Raw genomic sequence first — 22,122 nt, 5'->3', positions numbered from 1 at the left:
TACGCACTCATTATTAGAATCAGAATCAGAATGGCCTTCACAGTCATAATACTCAGTATACAACGAGAGTGGGTATCTCCTCTCTCCAGAGCAAATGTCTTCTTCTTTCCTTTCGGCTTTTCCCTTCAGGGATCGCCACAGCGAATCAGTTGCCTCCATCTAACACTGTACTCTGCATCCTCTGCTCTCACCTCAACTACTTTCATGTCCTCTTTCACTCCATCCATAAACCTCCTTGGTCTTCCTCTAGACCTCTTGCCTAGAACTTGGAAACTCAGCATCCAATATACTCACTATCTCTTCTCTGGACATGTCCAAACCATCTCAGTCTGGCCTCTCGGATTTTATCACCAGTGCAAATGTAAACAATAAAAAAAATAAAAGAGTAATGAATAGAATCATTATATTTTAATATTTAGTAATTATTAGAAGTGAAGCCCATTATTTTTTCATTTTGAACAGAGTGATGATTAATGGGGAACAGGTGAAAGGTGACCCAAAAGTAATAGGCGCAGATTTGAAAATTTACGAGGTGCCCTCAATGCAACACAGAAAAATTTGTTCTCAACGTTGTTCCTCATTGCGCAGCTGTTATGGGCATTACGTTTTTTTCGAGGAGGTTCTGTACGTGGCAGCGACATACTCTCGCACCCCCTTGTCTGTCCTTTTCACCCCGGCGTGCTAAACTATTCACATTTCGCTGTGTGACAACCATTTTCGATCCCCAAGAGACGAAGGTAAGATCTCACAGAATCTCATCGCCAAATGCCCCCACTAGCCACTCTTTTGCATTTCTGTTTGCTCTCAGTTTCATTGCGAACATGCTGGCATGCTTACCTCCCACAAGGTCCAACTGGGGCTTTCACTTACAAGCCTGGGAACTGGAATTTGTGTCGTAGCAATAATATCGAATAACATGGATTTGTGTTGAACACCTGCCCGTGTTTCCGACATGTTGTTTTGCTTCATACAATGTAACTAACTACAAGGATTTCTTGTTATGTTTTACTTGGCCAAGGATAAAGTTTGAACGACTTCGTACCAGAGAAACTCGCGTACATACATGCGCAGATAAATCTCAATATGTACGACTTTTGTCAGTAGCACGTTTTACCATCTTAGACAAACGGATTTAGAACACAAATGATATCTTTGTCACTGGTAAGTAGTTTTTTTCGGGGTTTTTTTCACTCATGCGACAGAAACGAGGTGCCTCGTTTGGACTCTTGAGTCAAGAAACTACTATTGTTGTGACGTCATGAGGGGAGGGGATTTATCAGTTAATGTCAATTTGCAAATTTGTATGCATTTTTAGTTGAACTAAAATTTTTGGTCACATGGGACGTTAAATATGATGGCAACATATGTAAAATAGTCATAAAGAAAATGTAAATATGTCAGTGAAGGCTTAGGTAATATAATACTTGAGACAGATTTATAAATGATTCTCAGTGTTTACATACCACTTGGCAGGCTGTAACAAGTGTGCATTAGTGTTCATCTCCACATTGATCCCCTCTCCTGATAACATGTGCATGCGTGACATGTATTTATGTGAGCACTATGCCCACAGAAATTACTTTAGCCTGCGTCAGTATTTTTAAAGTTGTGAAAATTGTATGAATACATGCTGTCGCCCCAATCCCCCCCCCCAACCCAACCAATGTCAAATTTGGAGTTCAAGTTTCATAACTTGAATTGAAAATTGCCATCATGTAAAATGTCAGCATATCTCTTGAGGTGTTAGCTCAGTGAACATTTAGTATTGGACAGGTGTGTTGCGATTAACCAGGAATGCAAGACAAAGAAGCTGGTCTGCTTGTATATTATGAGCGATAATTATTATTAAAAAAAAAAAAAAAAAGCCAAGCAAACCCGTTCCTGTTACATCTGCTGGCAATGGGCAAGAGGCAGCAGTTTTACTTCATTGTAGTTGTATAAGACAGAAGTTATTTTACACTTGTATTATAGTCAGGAAAGTAAACTGTTTCTTCAAACAGAAGAGTTAATTTAGAATTTTTGAACCAGGAACAAAATAACTCTTCCTACATTCTTATTTTGTATGGGAAGATTAGTTTTGAGAACAACTTGGAAGTCAACCAGCATCACAGAACAAAATCAATCAGCTTTGGAGATTCCACTGTACTGTACGAGTTAGGGTAAAAATCTCTCTTACGAAATTACATTTCAATCCCTTTTTTTCCCGGCAAGGTTTCTATCCAACGTTTAAATAGGGTCAGTTAACATTGACAGGTTGCTTCACTTAATTTAGTTTATCTCATTGCGTTTTTTCAGCTGCATAAAACAAGATCCTCTGAGGAAAAAAAAAGTCCCCATTCTTTCCAAAACAATCATTGTATCCAGATTGGGTTCACCGAGTCCCAGTTCCATGAGACTATGTTTTAATTCCAGAACTATGAAGGACAAAACACCCAAAATAGTGCAATGATGAAAAATTACATGGTAAGATAATAGTAATAACACAAACATCTTTGAAAGCACTCTTCCATAAATGAATACAGTTGCTTGGCATTTCAATTTCCTCTCATAACTTGTTATATCCTGCTCTGTTCTGACATCTGTCATAAAATCCACAAAAGAATCATGGTTCAAAAGACACCAGAACACTTTTCGTGAATGTTTGTCAGCAAACTATGCACAAGAAAAAGAGTTATTCGGTTCTTCTCTGAGTTGATGGTTGGACTTCTTGAGTGACATTCACCTAGCAAATTTCAAAACACGGGTGGGTCAAAAGTACAAAAAAGAATGCACGTCAATTCAAGATAATATACAATACAGTACAACTTTATTTATATAGCGAAAGAAATCTCCTCATAAACAGTTGTAAAAACAAAGCTACTCTCGTGGCTTTTATATACAATACATGGTGAATAGTGATTTAAAAAGTGGTCTTGTGTTGGTGCCTGACTAGGCTGTTCTGCTTTTATTGCTCAGTCAAGTCTGGGCACTGTGTATACACAAGCGAACCAGCCACAAAGCACCATGCATGAATAACCGATGGTTAATCTTTTTGGAAAACAAATGCTAAGTTTTTCTGTATTGGTGGCGACACGGTGGACCACTGGTTAGCACATCTGTCTCGCAGTGCAGAGGTTGGGACTTCCAATCCTTGCCCCGGCCCTCCCGTGTGGAGTTTGCATGTTCACCCCGTGGGTTTTTTACGGGTTCCTCCCACATTCCAAAAAACATGCATTGTAGGTTAATTGGACATTGTCGGTAGGTGTGGTTGTGAGTGTGAGTGGTTGTTTGTCTTTGTGTGCCCGGCAACTGGCTGGCAACCAGTTCAGGGAGTACCCGTCCACGCCTGGGACACTCGTAACAACGATAAGCCCAACGATAATAATCTTTTTGGAAAACAAATGCCAGGTTCTTCTGGAAACAGCTCAATATGCACAAGGTCCACAATAAGAACGGTTTCACAGCTCGTTCCGGTCTATTAGTCTAATGCTCGCAGATAATATAATCCAATCAGTTGAGTCTGCAGTTTGGTCCTGTTTGGTCTTTTCTTTCTTTTTTTTCCTTTTTTTTTTAAGCGATAAGTCCTATTGTCATTGCTGTCGATGCTTTTCATTTTAAAGTGAAAGAATTTAAAAAAATATACGTACCAATTGTAAACACTTCTATTGTCTTTTTTAAAAAGTCAAATTCCTTTTTTTAAATGCAGCCGTTAGTTGTAGAATAGACTTTATTGTCATTTTTGCAGAAACAATGAAGCGCAACTCTCATTATAGCACCATATCCTAAACTTTTAAAAAAGTACTGAAAGTCAAACTACGTACTTGCAGCATCAACAAATATTCAAAAACCAAAAAACATCTCAACAATTTTCTCCATACATTTTTTTACATACATTTTCTCCAGCACAAAAAAAATTGCAATAACGTTTCTCTTTGTAGGTTACTGGATTTATATAAAATGAGGTTGGTCCTGTGCCTTATCTCCTGGGTTCTTCTATGCTGCTGCTGGATGACGCAAGCAGAGATCTTCACCTCCATAGGTAGGTTCAGAGACTGCACAGTGACACTGAAACTAGCAATTGTTTTCCCTTCTTGGCTGGTCAGTTCCAATATGACGCTTCCAAGCACAAAGAAAATCAGTTTGTTATTCCCCTTCCTGGCACCAGCAGTGAATTTAGCACGGTTGAACAATCCCATGGAATTGTCCACTTCTCTGCACTCGGATGCCTGCAGTTGTTTAGGAAGCCTCAAAAGATGATGGCCGTTGCTTACTCTTTGTTGTGAGATTCAATTCAGGCTGGAAAGCTGTGCGTCTTCTCTATGTCTGCAGGCCAGATGACGGACCTCTTGTACACGGAGAAAGAGCTAGTCCACTCCCTCAGAGAGTACATAAAAGCAGAGGAGTCAAAGTTGGCTGAGGTCAAAAGGTACAGTGCATATTTTATTAATAATCATTGTAATGAAAACCAAATGACGATGATAATGATGATGAGTTGGCGGTGGCAGGTCAGGGCATGGTCGTGACAGTTGGAATTCAGTTTTTTATTGCTGCTACATTTTTGTGCTGTAAAAACAAGATGTGTCACTCAAATAACGAGGGGAAAAAAAACATCTGCTTGGTTTAAGCAATCAAAAAAAAAAAATGGCAGGCAAGCATTGGCACATATAATGGATATCAACTTTTTTGGAGTATTAACAATTTATTTATTCAGTTATGAAACCTTAAATACACTCCCTCCGTACTTCATTGGGTACAATACAATACAAATGTATTTTTATAGCGCATTTCACAACAGATAAATCTTTAACAAAGCGCTTTCCATATGGAGTAATCTGAATTAGCAGGTAATAAGAACACAAATGAAAACACATAAACATATCTACAATTGATGCCAGAAGAACAGCACATATAGACACTCGATACAATTGCTGTTTCAAAGTATTCTACTTTATCGATAATTTATCATGTTTGCATACTCTTGTTTCGGTTGACAATCACAATCATTTAGAATAGAATGCATTAAAATACTATAGACCAGCTGTATATGATTTCATAAATATTGCGCAATTTTGAGAACAACGCAATTAGTAGATGTATACAGTGTTGTTTCAGGTTCTCAAGTATGTAATACTAGTTGTATGGACCTATAATATTGTGTCTGACTCGTGAAAGCATCTTTTTAATAATACTTGGCTTTTACTCGTGTTTAAGATGGGCAAGGAAGCTGGATGACCTGACCAGAGTGTCCACATCCGATCCAGAAGGCTATCTGTCTCACCCGGTGAATGCCTACAAGCTCATGAAGAGACTCAACACCGAGTGGTCTCACCTGGAGAGCCTGGTGCTGCACAACCCCTCAGATGGTAGGAAATAGAGCGTGAAATTGATGGTTATAGAGAAGAAAGGAGCAAATTGTTTGTAAACATTTCCGTGTTTGTCATCTAAAAGTGAGAGTGAAAATATTTTCCGTCAAGGGTACTTTTAACCCCAGCATGTGTTTCTCTGAATATGTGCGGGAGGAATATGGTGAGCATGAAGTGGATTGGAAGCTCAATGATAACAATCTCTGCTCACCACATGGGCGGGGAAAAGAACCAAAGCTATAACGTGACTGCTGCAGCTGTGGCTCGTCTGACAGTTTGCCTGTGTTTGGTGTGTGCGTGGGTGTGTTTATGTCTGTATCTGTGTGAGACGGATAAACCAAAGAAAAGTATTTGCTTTGGGTTTAAATCTGGATCTGTGGTTATTATATTTCAAAGAAGGACAGAAAAAGTGGAAGCAGAATAGTAATACAGTAGACAAATGGGGAACTTGTAAGCATTATATAAGCCTATGAATGGAAGCCTCTGGATGAACTCTGATTCATTCAGATCCTCACTTTCTTTGGACAAGAAATACAACTAATCAATTTTAGGATTAAACAACAAAAAAAAATACTCAATGCGGAACTAAAACCATACAAGGTTTGCTAATGATGACGTCAAACTGCACGAATGTAGCAAGATTTTGGGCCGACAGACGCTTTTTGAATTGTCTTGATGCATCGTAGCTCGTGTAGTGTGACATACAACACATAACGATTGGTCGTTTGGGGTCTATGTCACACTACACATAACGATTGGTCGTTTGGGGTCTGAGGCGCTTTACGACCACCACAGCCAAAGTCTGGGATGTCAGAAAATTTCTACATCTTGTCGCGTAGTGTGACGTCTCCTATGTCATCCTTCCATTGGTTTCTCGACATTGACCAATAGGAAGAGAGTGCCATGCTACTTATGACGAGAGACTGGATGTGGTGCGCACATACAAACAATAAAAATGGCCCAAAAAAAGGAATGGACATTGGGGAGGAAACTAATGCTGTTAACTCCAAGTCAGTAGGTTATTAGTAATCATGGTGTCATTAAACAAAATTGTTCCTTTTCGTTATTTCTGGAGAATAGACAACGAAAATAGACGAACGTATCCATAGTCTAATTTTTCCCCTTTTTTAAATTTTATTTATTTTTTTTTTGCCTTTTCCTAGTAGAGTACTTTACAGAGAACAAACATGCATGCACATAATGCCTCCGTCGACATGACTGCACAGCTGCTTGTCCCGCCTCCCCCGACGGACCCGCGTCGATGGAAGGAAGCACGTGACGATTGGCCGGGGTCTGGTTGGTGACGGACATGTAGTCTGTAGTCTTGCTTGGTCCAAGACGCAGAACGTTATTTTCTCATAGACATGATAAAAAAGTCGTGTAGTCTGAGAAGGTCATAAGGTCTCGCAAGAGTTTTATAGAAAATTAATCAATATGTTTTCTCTTTTGTTGTGTCAAGGGTTCATTTCCAACATGACCATGCACAAACAGTATTTTCCCGACGAGGAAGATGAGAAGGGTGCAGCCAAGGCACTGATGCGTCTCCAGGACACATACCATCTTAATTCAGAGGACTTTTCCAAAGGGAGGCTTCCAGGTAATTAAGATGTGTGGAGAGAAAAAGAAAAATATTTTTTTCTATAACACTTGAACGCCTAAAGGGCAGCCATTTGGCTTTTCTGCCTTCTAAGACTGAAGCGCGGCCAAATAGCTGGATTCATTTTGGACTAATATACTAACTCAGGTGTGAACAGCCCAGCAATTTGCATTTTCTAATTTCCATGACCGAAGGGCAAGCCAAGTTATCGGACCAGTTTTTTCACCATTCTTCGCCATTGTTCTGCAAATGTAGCAACCTCTCTCTACTCTGTACTCAGCTACTACTGGGCAAGGGAACTGATGTTGCTTGAATGAATGGAATCTCAATAGATTCAATTGTTCAATGTGGCTGAAAATCAGAGGGCAGCCAATTTATTATGTTGCCTCTACAACCTCTGTTATTTATTTTCACTAAAATCACTGTTTTCCGTGCGTTTTAAGATGGGATCCCTGTAGGGAGACATGAAAACCTCTTAAAGAAGAATTTAAGTGTTTACATCAACTATTCAGAGTATGTTATCTCAGTGTGTTTTGTGATTGTCAAGTTAGCATAAATAGCAAATTTACCTCATGAGGGAAAATTTTAAATTCCATTCTTACCAATGAAATGCTCATGCAGCACTTCTCCAAGATTTATTGATGTAACTGAATGCCGTTCAGGGTGGCATTTTTACCTCAAAGAAAGTAAATAACATGAAAACACCAGAGGAACTAATGTATTCAAGTTAGGCGGGCATAGCTTGTGGCAATTTAAGATGGCTGCCGGTGGCTTCACTTCTCCTAATGGCAAGTAAGCGCCATTGTTTTTCCACCCATATACAAGTCTGAGACTACTCCACACTTTTACGAACTCCATCTATCTTTATATGTATTTTTTAAGCATTTATTTAGTTAAAACACAAATGCAATAACAATGAAAGACACGCTATTCCAAAACCACAATGGAAATGCAAAAGGTACAACACATCTGAACCGCAGCGCTATGGCAAAAGCTACAACACGGCCGAAGTGCCGAGGCAACGGAAGTGGGCGAAACTGTCGCAGGAGGTGAAGACGCAAAATTGGAATAGTAATAATAGTAAAGCTCTTATCGTGTCACTGTAGCAATGCCAGAAATAGTTGATGCTGTTTTTCACATGATTAATTTGTGATGTTCCTGTGGTTTGCCCGTGAGTACGAACGACAGGCTCAACCTGTACGAGAGGACAGCCGTCACTTGCCAGCCACTCATTAGAGGTTGTTAATGTTGAGTTAATGTTAAGGTAAAATGAGGCTGAGGCGCTAAATTGCGTTTTTGATAAGCGAAGTTGGTAAAATAAACTCAAGTAAAACTCATTTATTTATCATGCTTTATGAAGTATTGTAGCGTCTTCAAAAGACACGACGTCAGATCGCTCCGTGATCTAGAGCCGACGCAACTTGTTCCGTCATCGTTACACATGAATTACCCTCCCGTTCTTCTCCGTCTGTTTTTTTCATTCTCCCGTCCAATTTGTGACAGTATTCTTAATATTCCATGGCTAATAATATTGTGTGGATGTAAGGCTTACATTGCAATTGTTAAAGTTTAACATGACTCTTACAACTTCGCATCATTTCCCATCCCGCAAGAGTTTCGCTCCCTTCCGTTACCTCGGCACTTCCGTTGTGTTGTAGCTTTTGCAATAGCGCAGCGTTTCAAATGTTGTTGTGTTGTAGCCTTTGCATTCTCTGATGTAAAATGTTGTGGGTATCCCTTCACATTTTCTGGGCCTAACCTGCAGAGTAATAAGAAAAAAAGACCAGTGAGGCCTGTTGACTGTTTAGACATTATTTTGTGAGAAATAATCACTAGCTGATGCGTATACATCACACAATGTGGAGTTGCAGACCTGCCCAGTAAAGAGTCCTTTGTTGGTCAACGTATCTTTCAGTGGGAAAAAGCTAATGTATTTCCATTCAGTTATAAAGTTGTAGGGAGCTAGCGGAGGACGGCGTGTCTGAGCAGTGAGCACCGCTAAACTGGCAGGTAATGGCTGCATTTGCAAAGGAAAGGTGGCTAATTGTAGGCCGTTGACTTGTTAATTCAAAACCTTGAAGCAATTTGGCTGCCCTTCAGTCATGGTAGGAGGAGTAAGAAAATCCCAGGCGTTCTAGTGTTAAAGAATTACTGAATGGATAGATGAGCATTATCGCACAGTGCAGATGTAGTAGTGATCACTGCATAAAGTTCTAAACTGATAATATTAGCTCTCAAACGTCTGTAATTGCCGTCCCAGGTATGCACTCCAATGCCATGCTGACCGTGGACGATTGCTTTGACATGGGCAAAACTGCTTATAACGAGGGCGACTATTACCACGCGGTGCTGTGGGTACAACAGGCCTTGAAGCAGCTGGACGCTGGTGAGGAAGCTGTGATTTCCAAGGCAGCCATTTTGGACTACCTCAGTTATTCTGTTTACCAAATGGGAGACCTGCCTCGTGCCGTCGAGCTGACTCGCCGGCTGGTGGCCATAGGTAAGATATTAAAGACTGGTTAAAAGTACTCAGAATGTAAACTTTTGTACGACACACACACGCCGTCTGGATCCACAAAAATGCATTTAACTGGGGCTGTTGTGTTTAAAACTTGCCCTTTTAATATAATGTCCTGAGTATAGGGCAGTTCCTCTGCTTCCACTATAATTAGGTTTTGGGCAGGCGAAAACCACAGGGTGTGGCCCACCCTATTTATGAGCTCTTGGATTTAGCGTGTTCATTTAGGCCCATTGTCAGGGTCTGCGGTGACAACTGTCAGAAACCTTTCAAGGCAAATTGTGTGTGTTTTTTAGTAAATGCCAGACCTTTACTGAGTGACATTAAATGAATCAGGATATTCCAATTAAGTATACGGCATTAGAACAGGAAAAAGAAAAGATATATATTCCAATTAAGCATAGGGTTTGAGAACTGCAAAAAATGAAATGGCACAAGAAAATACATGTTAAAAAGTAGTTGTATGTTTCCCAACCTTCGTTGACGCACGTGACATATTTTTTGACCGATAAATATCACAGCAGACCACCTAAAAAATTGTCACATAAAGTATATATACCGAAATAATGATATTCCCAAATCTACTGAGCAAGTGTGACATCTGGGTCTTTTTAGCTGAACACCAAGCTATTTTTATCTTTTGTATGAATGGCAACAGGGGTCTACACAATTTAATTGTACCGCCTACCATCTAGTGGACTAGCTTGTAATTGTTTCCGTGGTCACAAGAAGATACACGGTATAGTAAATACATAATGATTTTCATTCAGAGTAATTGAAATGAGATAATTTACTCGTGTCACACCTGCTTATCTCTCATGGCACATGATGTGCTGATACAGTTGTTCGGGAATTAATGCAGTTGTGGCAGAAGCCCATTGACAAATCCAATTCTCATGCGCCGACAGATCCGAGCCACCAGAGGGCAGGAGAAAACTTGCGTTATTTTGAGAAGCTGCTGCTCAAAGCACAGAATGAGCAGCGGGAAGAGGAGCAGAACCGGCCTGCTTCAGAGGAGCCCATTCAGTTGGGAAGTTACGTCAGACCCAAAGACCACCTGCCCGAGAGAGACACCTATGAGGCGCTATGCAGAGGGGAGAGGGGCGGAATGGTGAGACGGGATGTGAAATCACCTACATGCATCATCCATAGTCCTTTTCTGGGTGGGATATGCGTTTCTGCGGGAAAGAGGATAATGGAAAACTCAAATCTAAATTATGTTAATATTAGTGACTACATTAATCAAATAAAGCCGATGCCGTCAAACTGTCAACAAATCCCAATGAGCAACATCTCAACTCCTAGATACGTGCATATCCTACAATTTTCTGTTTTACAGGGTTACAGGGCATGACATCTGTAAGACTGAAGTTTCTGAGTTACATTACTTAAAAATTACTTAATTACTTAAAACATTCATCTGTTTAACGGAACACAAGTTGGTACATTTTTATTGTAATACATGCCATATTGTAATACAGGTATATGTATTTTTGACTAATTATTCTAGAAAAAGTCACAATAAAATATACTACCATTGCTTTTGGAAAGTAAAGGCTTTACCCAATGAATGCATTTCCCTCAAAACACATCATGTACTCCCTGAGGTTGAGTAAATTAACTGTATGAGGAATCTGTAAGGCAGATACAATATTTTTTAAACATAAACAGTTAAATGTCTTTACAAGTCAAGTGACAACTTACACCTGCTAATTTAGAATCGTATCAAGACAGCATAATTTCTTCGGCAAGAGTGAGTCTAAAAGTCTCCGACATTCACAACGAGAGGGTTTGTACGCACCTCACATTTATTGATCGCATTCTTTTGATGTTGACATTTCATCAGACCGAAGCAAGGCGCAGCCGTTTGTTTTGCCGCTACCAGGATGGAAGCAGGAATCCTCGCCTGCTGCTGAAGCCCATGAAGGAGGAGGATGAGTGGGACAGCCCGCACATTGTACGCTACCTGGAAGCCCTTTCCGACTATGAGATTGAGAAGATTAAAGAGATGGCCAAACCCAGGGTGAGACGACAGAAACTACACAGATCATAGGGGAAGAAAATGTTGTTAGAAAGAGAAAAATTAACAGAATTCGGTGTCATTATTATTATTATTATTATCATTACATATATTTTATTTAAGCTTGCCAGAGCTACAGTCCGAGACCCCAAAACAGGAGTGTTGACCACAGCCAACTACAGAGTATCAAAAAGGTCAGTGATTGACATGACCATGTGATGTCACATGGTTTTCCCCGCCTCACTTTGCTCCTTCTTGCCAACTAATACACAATTTATTTCCTCTTAGTTTCAATCAGGTGAAATTTTAACACTAATACTCCCAGACCAAAAATCATTTGAAGAGGCTAGATTTGCAGCCTGTGCTTGAACATTGCTAAGTATGCTATGTTTACATTTAATCAGTGCCTGGTTGGAAGAAGAAGATGGTCCGGTCATTGCCAGAGTCAATCAGAGAATACAGGACATCACAGGCCTAACAGTAGACACAGCAGAGTTATTACAGGTAATGTTCAAACCCGAAATAATACATTTTCATCATATACAATATGGAAGTCTGGTAAATTGTCAATCATGATAATTTAATAGATTTCTGTATGAAAAGTAAAACATTGCAGATAGTTGAAACCTCATTCATTTGTTGTTGGGGATTTTTTTAATGTATTGATGTGAACCAGTTGTTTCACTGTAACGTAGCATGCAAAAAAATGCATTTTACTATATATATCATGTGAGATCACTGGTGTGATCTGTTAAATGACCTTACATTATGCACACTTAATATGGCAGAACCTTAACAGACTAGATCCTTATTCTGAGAAAATGGTCACAATTGCATTCACTGCTTTTAACTTACTGTATTGCAAACAGCAATCATTCAATTCAATGCTCTATTTTAGCAAACATGGCAATGAACAAAATTGAGCTTTCACATTTTTTGGTATCATTCCCTATCTACATGGGCTTATTGTTTTTGCTTTTATCACCATTACAGAAAGGATATCAGGCCCTTGCTATTCACTGGGAATAAGGACTGAGCCCTACCAAGAGTAACGAAAATCGGCCAATAATTGGTGCCTCCTCCGAAAAGGAGCTTTGAACGTGCCATTTTGAATTTGTTAATTTTTCAATAGTAAAGGCCAAAATATGACATCATAAGAACTTAAAATGGAGAGGGTCGTAACCACCACGCATGTACACAATCATGAACCAATGGCCAATAAGCAACTGCATGCAGTTAAGAAATTGTTCAACAGAAACAAACCGCCTTCATACGAAGCTCATCCATATTTTGAACTAGCATCCTAGCTTAAATAACATGCTAGCATCAACCGATAGCTGTGACTGACACACGTGTGGAGACACCCTGTTTTTCCCGTTCATATTTCCTCTGAGATATTGCTCCTGTGAAGAGCAGTTTGTCTTTGACTACAGTGGATATAAAATTTTGTCATATTTCAGGCTCACATTGAGCTCAGCTTTAACCAGTTCAGCAGAACATTTGTTTGAACATCCCTCCACTTATACTTAATTAAAAGAGAAAATTTTCTCCGCAGGACAGGAGGATGCTGAGGATGTGTGTGAACTTGTAAATAACTGTAATGCTGTGTGTGTATCCTTAATCAATTGTTCCTCATAAACTTTAAAATAATAATGTCAATAAATTGTAGTTGTTTATCACACCCAAAATTTAGTGATGGGAAAATGAAGCTTCATGAAGCACTTGTGATATTTTTTAGTCCACTGAATGGTTCTCATGGTTTAAAGAAAAAGGCAAGTGCAATGAAAAATCATAAAATTTTCACTGCATATTTTAACCTAAGAGTGCCACTAGAGGAGCCAAAAAATATCGCAAGTGCTTCATGAAGCTTCATTTGTCCATCCCTACAAAGTTATCATATGTTTGTCCATACAATTATGACATTCATTGCACATCCTTGATCAGAAAAAAAAAAAAAAAATCATTCTTTACCTACCATCTCTATCTCTGGCGTTGTCTGTCGGACAAAAAATTTGTCTCGTGTTCTAGTTTTGTTATGCCTTATATTCGGTATGTGCCCCACCACTGGAAGCATGCTGCTGGAGGTTAGTCAGTCAACCATGGGCTATGGGAAAAGTGCACCGACCCATGTGTTTTCTGCTTTGCAGTCCTCTCTCTATTTTTGCAACCGTTTTTCCTTTTTTTTTCCCCCCGAAGGACTACTGCAGCTATTGCTCCTCGAAGGTGTGTTGTCCATGCTTCTTTGTTGTTTTCCTCTATTTACTTTGGCAAGTAACAGTACCTCGACCAATAAAGTGAGCGGATTCTGGATCCTCATACTCGTAAATGAATGTGCTGTCTGCTGTCTGGTCACAGAGCAGGCAAAGACCTAGGAACATTAAAGAGCAAAATTCTTTATAATTTACAGTGACATTTTACGACCTATTTTTGACTCACGGTATTGCGGTACAAAGTGCGTCCTTTTACAACTTTACTCACGCGTGCTTATATTACTAAATACTGGATGATTACGTTATAAAAGGGAAGGTTGGCAACCCTCCACATGGATAAACAAACATTCAGACTTGCACTTCAGAACAACCATCTTCAGTCATTATAATCACCCTTTGAGAGTTGCACACAATAATAAATGTTTGATAAAAGGAGCGTATTGTAAAAGCAAATTAGCCTACACTAGCTATTAGTAGAGGATTGGGTAGAATAAGAAACATACAGTTGTACTTTAGTTTCACTTTTGACTGCACATAAGGTGCATTCAAGGACAATTAAAGAAAACAGCATCTGAAATGGAGACCTAAAAACTCGATCAAATAATTCCAAAGCATTGGTGCCCGAATAGAGAACGCTCTAGAACTTGCGGACTTCTTTTTGGTTCGCGGGATCACTAAAAGACCAGCATTTTGTGAGCGAAGGTTTCGGGACGGAGCATATGGTACCACAAGGTCAACGAGATAGGAAGGTGCTAAGCCGTGCAATATTTTAAAGGTAGTTGGCAGAACTTTAAAATCACATCTCAAGTGGACCGGAATCCAATGCAAATTGGCTGGTATCGGGGTAATATGATCAAACTTTCTCGTCCTAGTTAAGAGTCCAAAAATATAAGCAAATATGCAAATTCATGAATGCTGAACAGGAAAAATGCAGCTATTTATTGTACATTGCTTGTTTTTTTTTTTTTTTAATGTATAAGTCTTCTCTTTTAATGGCTGACCAGGTTGCGAACTATGGCGTTGGAGGACAGTACGAGCCACATTTTGACTTTTCCAGGGTGAGTTCACATGAGGTGTGTGGGTGCGTTTAATGGTGTATGTTTTGAAACGGAACGCTATGAATCAATGTTTGCACTTTGAATTGTGTGTGCTGTGTCTGGCGTACGTGACATTCATGTGATCTGGCTGTATATACTTTGCGCATCTGTTTTGTATAAATCACAGCCGGTCATGTCAGGAACTTATTTTGAATTGGACCCGAATACCTGAATTAGACACACTTGTGCATATGAAAGCAATCTATTCTTCACTTTTGAAAACCAGTGATTACCTTTGCTTTGATTAAGACTTTATTGCATTTGAGTTTAGTCGCCACACTTTGTGGCTGGCCCCTGATGGAACTCTTGGTAATAAGTTAAAGTTATAAACATCTGTTGCAGCGTCCTTTTGACAGCAACCTCAAGGTCGATGGAAATAGGCTTGCCACCTTCCTAAATTACGTAAGTACGTGTGTTCTGTCTTCAGTGTGTATTTTACGCTTGAATTTTATCTTTGTAGAAAGATGAGCCAGATGCCTTCAAAAGATTAGGCACTGGAAATCGTGTGGCAACTTTTTTGAACTACGTAAGTACGTGCATCCAGTCGCCGCTGATCGAGGGCCAAGTTCTGACAGTTGGTCACCGAATGCTCCGTCTATGTTTGGCTTTGTGGGCCGAACTCGGCTTCAATTTTTAACTTGAATTGATTGACTGATGTAGATGGCAAAGAACTCAGAATTCCATCCATCCATTATCTGTACCGCTTCTCCTCACAAGGGTCGCGGTGGGTGCTGTAGCCTGGGCAGCCAATCGCAGGGCACGCATAGACGAACAACCATCCGCGCTCACACCCATAATTAAAAAGTAATAAAAACGGATTTCTAAAGAAATGTCAGATTGTCAAGAAATACAGTTTGTCATTCTGTCAATCACTTCCGGTTGTTATTGTTAAGAGTTTTTGGGCCACCACACTCCGCCATTAACATTCCTCTCCTCATTGGGATATTACTTACTATAAACTGTAAAAAAAAAAAATATATATATATAAAAAAAAAAAAAAATAAATATATATATATATATATATATATCACTGTTCAGCCTGTTGCATGATGCGCTTGTTTATTTTTTGTGAAGTAAATATGCACAATGACTCATTGCACACCTTTATCTGCAAGGCACTTCCGCGATACATTGCAAACATCAGAACTTTGTAGAAATTAACTGACAGGAAAAATGTGGCTAGCACAACATATGTTTACAAATTTGTGATACTTTTGTTTTATTCATTCAAGGAGATTACTGATCATTAAAATCAGTGGTCGAGAAAGAATAGCTTATATGAGAATATCTGAGAATAAATTTCTTTGGGGTTAATCAGAGGTACTTTAAATAACGACAGATGTGCGTTGACTCCCATTTCACGTGAGTTTAAATGTAATTGGTTATTCTGAACACAGACACTTTGCCCCTTATGAAAGGGTGTGTGCAATTGTGCAACTGCAGTATGTCTGCTATTGGTACTAATTTGTCTCTTGGATATATATATTTTTCAATTTAGTTGTGCAGATTCTAGGCCATAAGAATGGTGAAAAGTTTTTTTACCAATAAATACATTTGTAATGATTTTTTCTCCCCATCCATGAATTATCCAATACGCTTCTCCTCACGATGGTCGCGGCCGTGCTGGAGCGCATTCTGGTTGCCTTCGGGCAGTAGGCGGGGTACACCCTGAACTAGTTGCCAGCCAATCGCAGTGCACACAAAGAAAAACAGCCATCCGCTCTCACACCTCGGGACAATTTAGTGTGTTCAATCAACCTACCATGCATGTCTTTGGAATGTGGGAGCAAACCGGAGTACGAGGAGAAATCCCAGGCAGGCACGGGGAGAGCATGCAAACGCCACACAGGAAGGACGGAGCCGGAATCGAACGCTGCATCTCTGAACTGCGAGGCGGACGTGCTTACCAGTCGTCCACCATGCTGTATCTATCCACTGTAGATGGTGTTCTTTGAAATTGAAAAAAAAATCATTTGTTTCCTGTATATGCATGTCAATTTCTGCAAGTATTTATGCTTTGCATGATATATTGAAGTGCACGTTTTTTTGTTTGTTTTTTTGTTTCCACCCCTCAGATGAGTGATGTTGAAGCAGGAGGCGCCACAGTCTTCCCTGATTTTGGAGCTGTAATCCAGCCCAAAAAGGTAATCATTAAATTTCCATTTGGATTTTTGGGGTCTAAGTGTATACTGACAATGATAAACATGTAAACCTTATCTCATAATATTTTAGAAAGACTATAAAAAGCATTGCATTGTGATTATTATAGATTTGAAACATCTTCATTTTTTTTTCCACACAATTAATTTTTACTCATACAATAGGCAATCATACTTAGTTTTAATTTAAAAAGAAAAATCCATTGTGCTTTTTTTAATTATGTTTCTCTACCGATATACAACTTCAAAACTAAATTCAAACTCAAGATATCTTGTAGGAGCAAAAAAAATATAAAGCCCTTCGCGGTTTTAGAGTCCAATCTCAACTACCTTGTTATTGAATGGAAAAAAAATACCAAACGCAGGCCACATCCACTCACCTCTCAGTGCCCCCCCCCCCAACACCCCCCCCCCCCCCACACACACACACACACACCGGAGAACAGCAGTATAAGATTGTAGTCAGATACATGTATTGACTGATTTTTAACAATTTAATCATGGCTCTGTATTAATTATAAATCACTCATGGAAAGAAAAAACATGAAGGCTATGCGCTGTATCTTGAAGACATTGAGTTGTAATGTTGCTGGAAAAAGTCCTCCAGTACTTACAATAACCCTAGAGAGAGCGATATGAAGGCTTTACAGTGTTGCTTGATTGATAAAAGTGCTGAAGGAGTCATGCCAGATGTACGCACTGAACAGATATTTGGAGAAAAAAACCCCAGCACATTTGGCAGGAATATTTGGACAACATCGATTGTCTCCTTTGACTTGCAGATGTACGGTTTTATGCACTTCTATGCAGCAAAGAACAATACAGTTCGGTCCAAGAGCACACGGGTCATTATATCACTGCAGTCAACACCTCTTACTTCCCACCCACTCATGACTAAATCTGTGATCCTTGTGTCAGATCTGATTTTCATTGTAAGCATGCTTAATGTTCTCATGAATTCTTGCACGGGTCTTATTGCATCACAGGGGACAGCCGTGTTCTGGTATAACCTTTTCAAAAGTGGGGAAGGAGACTACAGGACCCGGCATGCAGCCTGTCCCGTCTTAGTGGGAAGTAAATGGGGTGAGTGAAGGTTTATCCTATTAATCGTCTGAGTGTTTTGGTATATGATCGTACTTAACATTTTTCACGACATAAATTGTTTGGGTGGCTCTATAGAAAGTTGCGAAGGATCCGTGCCATCAGCCTTGTGCATGCATGACTCATTCATTTAGTTTCATGTCTCCTAGTTTGATCGCTATGGAAACATTTTGTTATATTACCACATAGCTCCTTCCGCCAAGAACATTTGAACAATATTGTCTAATGTCGCCTGGGTATTTGCACCTGCGGGGTGGATCATCAATGCAAAGCTGGAAAAGTTCTGTTCTGCGACAAGGACTGCTGTAAGGCCATAATTTAGCATAGAACTTTGTTTCGTTACTTTTTCATCTTTTTTACCCCTTGGAAACCAGCCGACCATGTATTGGTGTGAAACTGCTGCTTATTTTTTGCCGAATGAATGACCAAACAGACAGTTACAAGAACAGTCACGTGCAATTATTTTATAATTTGTGTAGGATCAAAGGATCAAACATGTGTGGCAATTTGAAGGTACACAGTAATATTTATGATGCCAAGATGCATGTTTAGATGATTCCACTTGATTGCAAAATATTCCGAACTCTCTTCAACTATACAGTGTAAATCCTGCTTTTTCTTTTTTTTTTTTAAATCATTTCAAAATGTTCAACAGGGGTGTGTAGATTTTTTTATAACTACTGTACAGTTTAAGCATTTACATTTTTGATCCTATTGTTTTTTTTTTTGTCTTCTAGTGTCCAACAAGTGGATTCATGAGCGAGGGCAGGAATTCCTGAGACCCTGTGGCCTAACAGAAGTGGACTGAACATACCCCCCCCCCCCGCCCCCATTTCCTGTATATTCTGCCAACACATTAAAAACACACACACACATACCTATGCCATAAGGTTTTGAAACATATCCATACACAGTACTTTATTTTGATGATTTTGTCAGCTTCAACTGTTTTTAAGAAGGAAATGTAATCATCAGTGGCTGGACAGTTTTATAAATGTTACTTTTGAGCTCTGTTCTCTGTTAAGAATCACATGAATGATCACACCGGTAAGTAAATTATGGATTTGACAAAGACAAACGTAAAACTGGAAAAGCAGTTAATTTACACACGCAAATCCAAAACCTTTTGCAATTCATGTCGACTGGTAATTCTGCGCCCTACTGGTGAGTTTTACTTTATTGGTGTCGTTAGACTTGTGCAAACACACTTCACTTTGTTTAACACGTCTTTAGTAAGCTTGCCATCCGAACTGCCAGCCGACTAACACATTAAGGAGCGGAAAAAAAAAGAACAAATCTTGTAATTAGAATAAGGGCACAAATGTGCAGGATCAAGCTGCAACAAATGCCAAGTGGGCAACATTTAACACATTATGTTGAAATAATGTGAGAGTCAATCAAATGGAGCGTTGCAGTTAGAAGACTTCAGTGGAGCAGGTCCTCGCCCAGTTGATCAATGCTGTAATCCCCATAGCATCGCCTCAGAGGATATGGTCAGCCTCTGATCTTGTACCACTCAGTTGCTGTAGAATCGAAACAGCGACTTCCAAATCTTGTCACCATTACCTAATTGCCAAGCCACAAAAGAGGGGGCAGAAAAGAGAACAGAAGTAGTAAACAGGCCAACATATATAAGACTTACATAAATAAGTCTTCAGTCGTGTTTTGAACATTTCTACTGAGGTGGTGCCTCTAATATCCACAGGTAGGACATTTCAGAGCACTGGTAGAACGAAGAGAAAACAGTCTAGAATCTGCGGACTTCTTTTTGAACTTGTTTCATCTTTAATCCCAAAAGGTTTCTTCGGTTCATTTTATGTCTTGGTGGGTGCGTTCTATGGTCTTGTAATTTGGACATTTTTGTCCTTGATAGAATGTCGCTGCTTCTTCTTAGAGATGCAAATGCAGCGCTGGTTGACCACCCCAGAGAACACAACCACCGAAGCATAAATTGAGGGACTCCACACCCAAGATTTCAAACTGTGGAAGACAACATCTTCAACAAACAGGAGCTGTCCAGTTACCTTAATTCAACCCTTGCTGTTTTCCCCAAAGTGATGCTTTATTTATACAGTGTTTAAATTATTACATCTGTTGCTGGGCTTTTTCTACCATCCGGAAAGTCAATAAATGGTCTTTTATTTTAAAATGCCATGTCCCTGTTTGATTTTGTTAACTTCTACTAGAGCAATAAGAGCCCCGAGTGTGGGAAAGACATTTTTTTTTTCTCATGAAGGAAGCACATCATATGATGCACTGTGTGTATGTAGCACATGAGCATTATCATAAAGAATACAAACAATTTCTAGGCGAGGGACCTTTTTATTTACATGTGTTGTAATCAAGTCTTTTTTTTCTTTATCGTTAGTTAATGCACAGATACACAGGATTTCAGAAAATTTGTGCCCAGAGCAGAACACTCCAGACAATGAATTCATTCACAATTGCTGATATTGAGTTCTTTTGTCTCAGTGTGTATATTTTCTATTTCAGACAGTTTTCTAAATCAAAAGGAAATACAAAATCATCTGACGATGATAAACATCACTTGCACTTTAATAAAACACAATATTAAAATACTGCCCTGTGATTGGCTGGCAACCAGTTCAGGGTGTAGTGCACCTTTCGCCCGTAGTCAGCTGGGATAGGCTCCAGCACCCTCCCGCGACCCTGTACAGCAGAGGTATTGAATTAAAAGTCACAGAGGTCCACGCCTAAAATTTCCTCCGATTAAAAGGTCCAAACCAAAGTCCGACTTCCCTTAATGTCTAGCCTATGTTCACGTTTTTATATAGTTTCAATATTAAGTCATTTTAAACAGAGCGCACTTATACACGAAATATTTAGCAATCTTCCCATTAAACACCTTTGCCAGTCAAACAAATATAAGGCGTTTATTTCACATTCAAGAAAATGTGGCTCCAGGAACGTAAGGGTGCCACTTCCGGAAAAAATAGTAAAATAGCTGAGTTAACATCTTTTGCCTTTATTTTCTTAAATCATAGAGTTATCAGCCTAAAAAGAACGGAAAGCCTAATTATCCAAGTAAAACAGGTCAACATGTTCAGTACACAATCAATAAAAATGCTGTCCTCATGAAAAACTCATTCAAAATGAGCGTTGACACCACTTTTTCTTTTGAATATTTTTTTAACTTCTCTTAATGAGAAAAATGAGTTTGTGACTGCCCTGCCAGTGACTTAAATCTGGGTTGGAGTCAGTAGATTATTTCACACATCTGGGCTTTGTGTTTTCCTTTAAATAATGTTTGTGCAACCGCATTTAAGCACTCCTTCACAACTTCCTCATCACTGAATGTTTTTTTTTGTTTCCCCCAAATCCATGATACTTTTAGTGAACATTCGTTTGCATGCCGCTGGGCTGGGCTGTATACTACACTCGAAGTTCGATGTTTTTGCGTGCGCTCACCTCAAACTTCAGCGGATAACTTTGCAAAAAAGGGCGGTGCTTTGTTTCGTAGTGGCGCTTCGCAAGGATGCGACGGTTTCGGAGCATATTATGCACACTGGTTTTGAATCGGCTGCAGCCAGAACGAAACTAAATTTCTCCGTCCATTCATTGAAAACAACACGCATCGACCTTGCTAACTTTTTAGCAAGGCATACTGTGAGCAGCACTCTCTTCCGGTCTGCTGCGCAATTGGCAGTAGATCGTAAAGAAAAGATTTGATTGGCTCAAATCCGTGACGCCTTCTCCGTATTTACTAGAATTGCAGCGCCAACGTTTGCGAATGCGCCCTGAAAAAAATTCATCGTAGATTGGTCATGGGTCCGGTCCGAACCATCGCACGGGCCGGATCCGGACCGCGGTCCGCCATTTGGTGATGACTGCTGTACAGGATAAGCGGTGTGGATAATGACATGACACAATTTTAAAATCAAGTACCGTACTTGGTATGAACGCATTCCAGTTTGTGTACTCAATACAAGAGAACAAAGTTTAAAAAAAAAGGGCAGGCAGCATTATTTATTTTACACCATTGTCATATGTGTAAACATAACTTCAGTTATTTTTTTTTTATAAAAATGGCAACATATCTGCTTCTTATGAGTGTTTT

General features: G+C 39.5%; 1 protein-coding gene across 4 annotated transcripts; it reads left to right on the top strand.

Moving 5' to 3' along the window:
- Positions 1-595: 595 nt before the first annotated feature.
- On the top strand, positions 596-20,185 carry LOC148319848 (prolyl 4-hydroxylase subunit alpha-2-like). 4 transcript variants are annotated; one of them, XM_088279579.1, is made up of 16 exons: positions 596-737; positions 3,918-4,018; positions 4,309-4,405; positions 5,191-5,342; positions 6,802-6,939; positions 9,200-9,439; positions 10,366-10,568; positions 11,304-11,480; positions 11,601-11,671; positions 11,882-11,981; positions 14,692-14,745; positions 15,127-15,150; positions 15,245-15,310; positions 16,860-16,928; positions 17,930-18,026; positions 18,782-20,185. In XM_088279579.1, the coding sequence occupies exons 2-16, from the start codon at positions 3,937-3,939 to the stop codon at positions 18,850-18,852; spliced, it is 1,641 nt and encodes a 546-aa protein (XP_088135705.1). In that variant the 5' UTR covers positions 596-737; positions 3,918-3,936; the 3' UTR covers positions 18,853-20,185. The 4 variants fall into 4 exon arrangements, with proteins under 4 accessions (XP_088135705.1, XP_088135704.1, XP_088135706.1 ...); XM_088279578.1 differs by having other exon boundaries at positions 15,127-15,186; XM_088279580.1 differs by lacking the exon at positions 15,127-15,150.
- Positions 20,186-22,122: the final 1,937 nt, after the last annotated feature.

This window comes from Idiotropiscis lumnitzeri, chromosome 17 (genome assembly GCF_059441095.1).
Source record: "Idiotropiscis lumnitzeri isolate Australia: NSW breed Sydney's pygmy pipehorse chromosome 17, RoL_Ilum_1.0, whole genome shotgun sequence".
NCBI lineage: Eukaryota > Metazoa > Chordata > Actinopteri > Syngnathiformes > Syngnathidae > Idiotropiscis > Idiotropiscis lumnitzeri.
Note: the sequence above shows the minus strand (reverse complement) of the source record. Positions and strands in the feature narration are given on the sequence as shown.

Bases quoted from the DNA above. Each gene is read 5' to 3' on its own strand.
- LOC148319848 (XM_088279578.1), top strand. From the start codon at position 3,937: ATGAGGTTGGTCCTGTGCCTTATCTCCTGGGTTCTTCTATGCTGCTGC. The intron at 14,746-15,126 runs GTGAGTTCACAT...CATCTGTTGCAG, and splicing joins CACATTTTGACTTTTCCAGG to CGTCCTTTTGACAGCAACCT. The intron at 18,027-18,781 runs GTGAGTGAAGGT...TTTGTCTTCTAG, and splicing joins CTTAGTGGGAAGTAAATGGG to TGTCCAACAAGTGGATTCAT.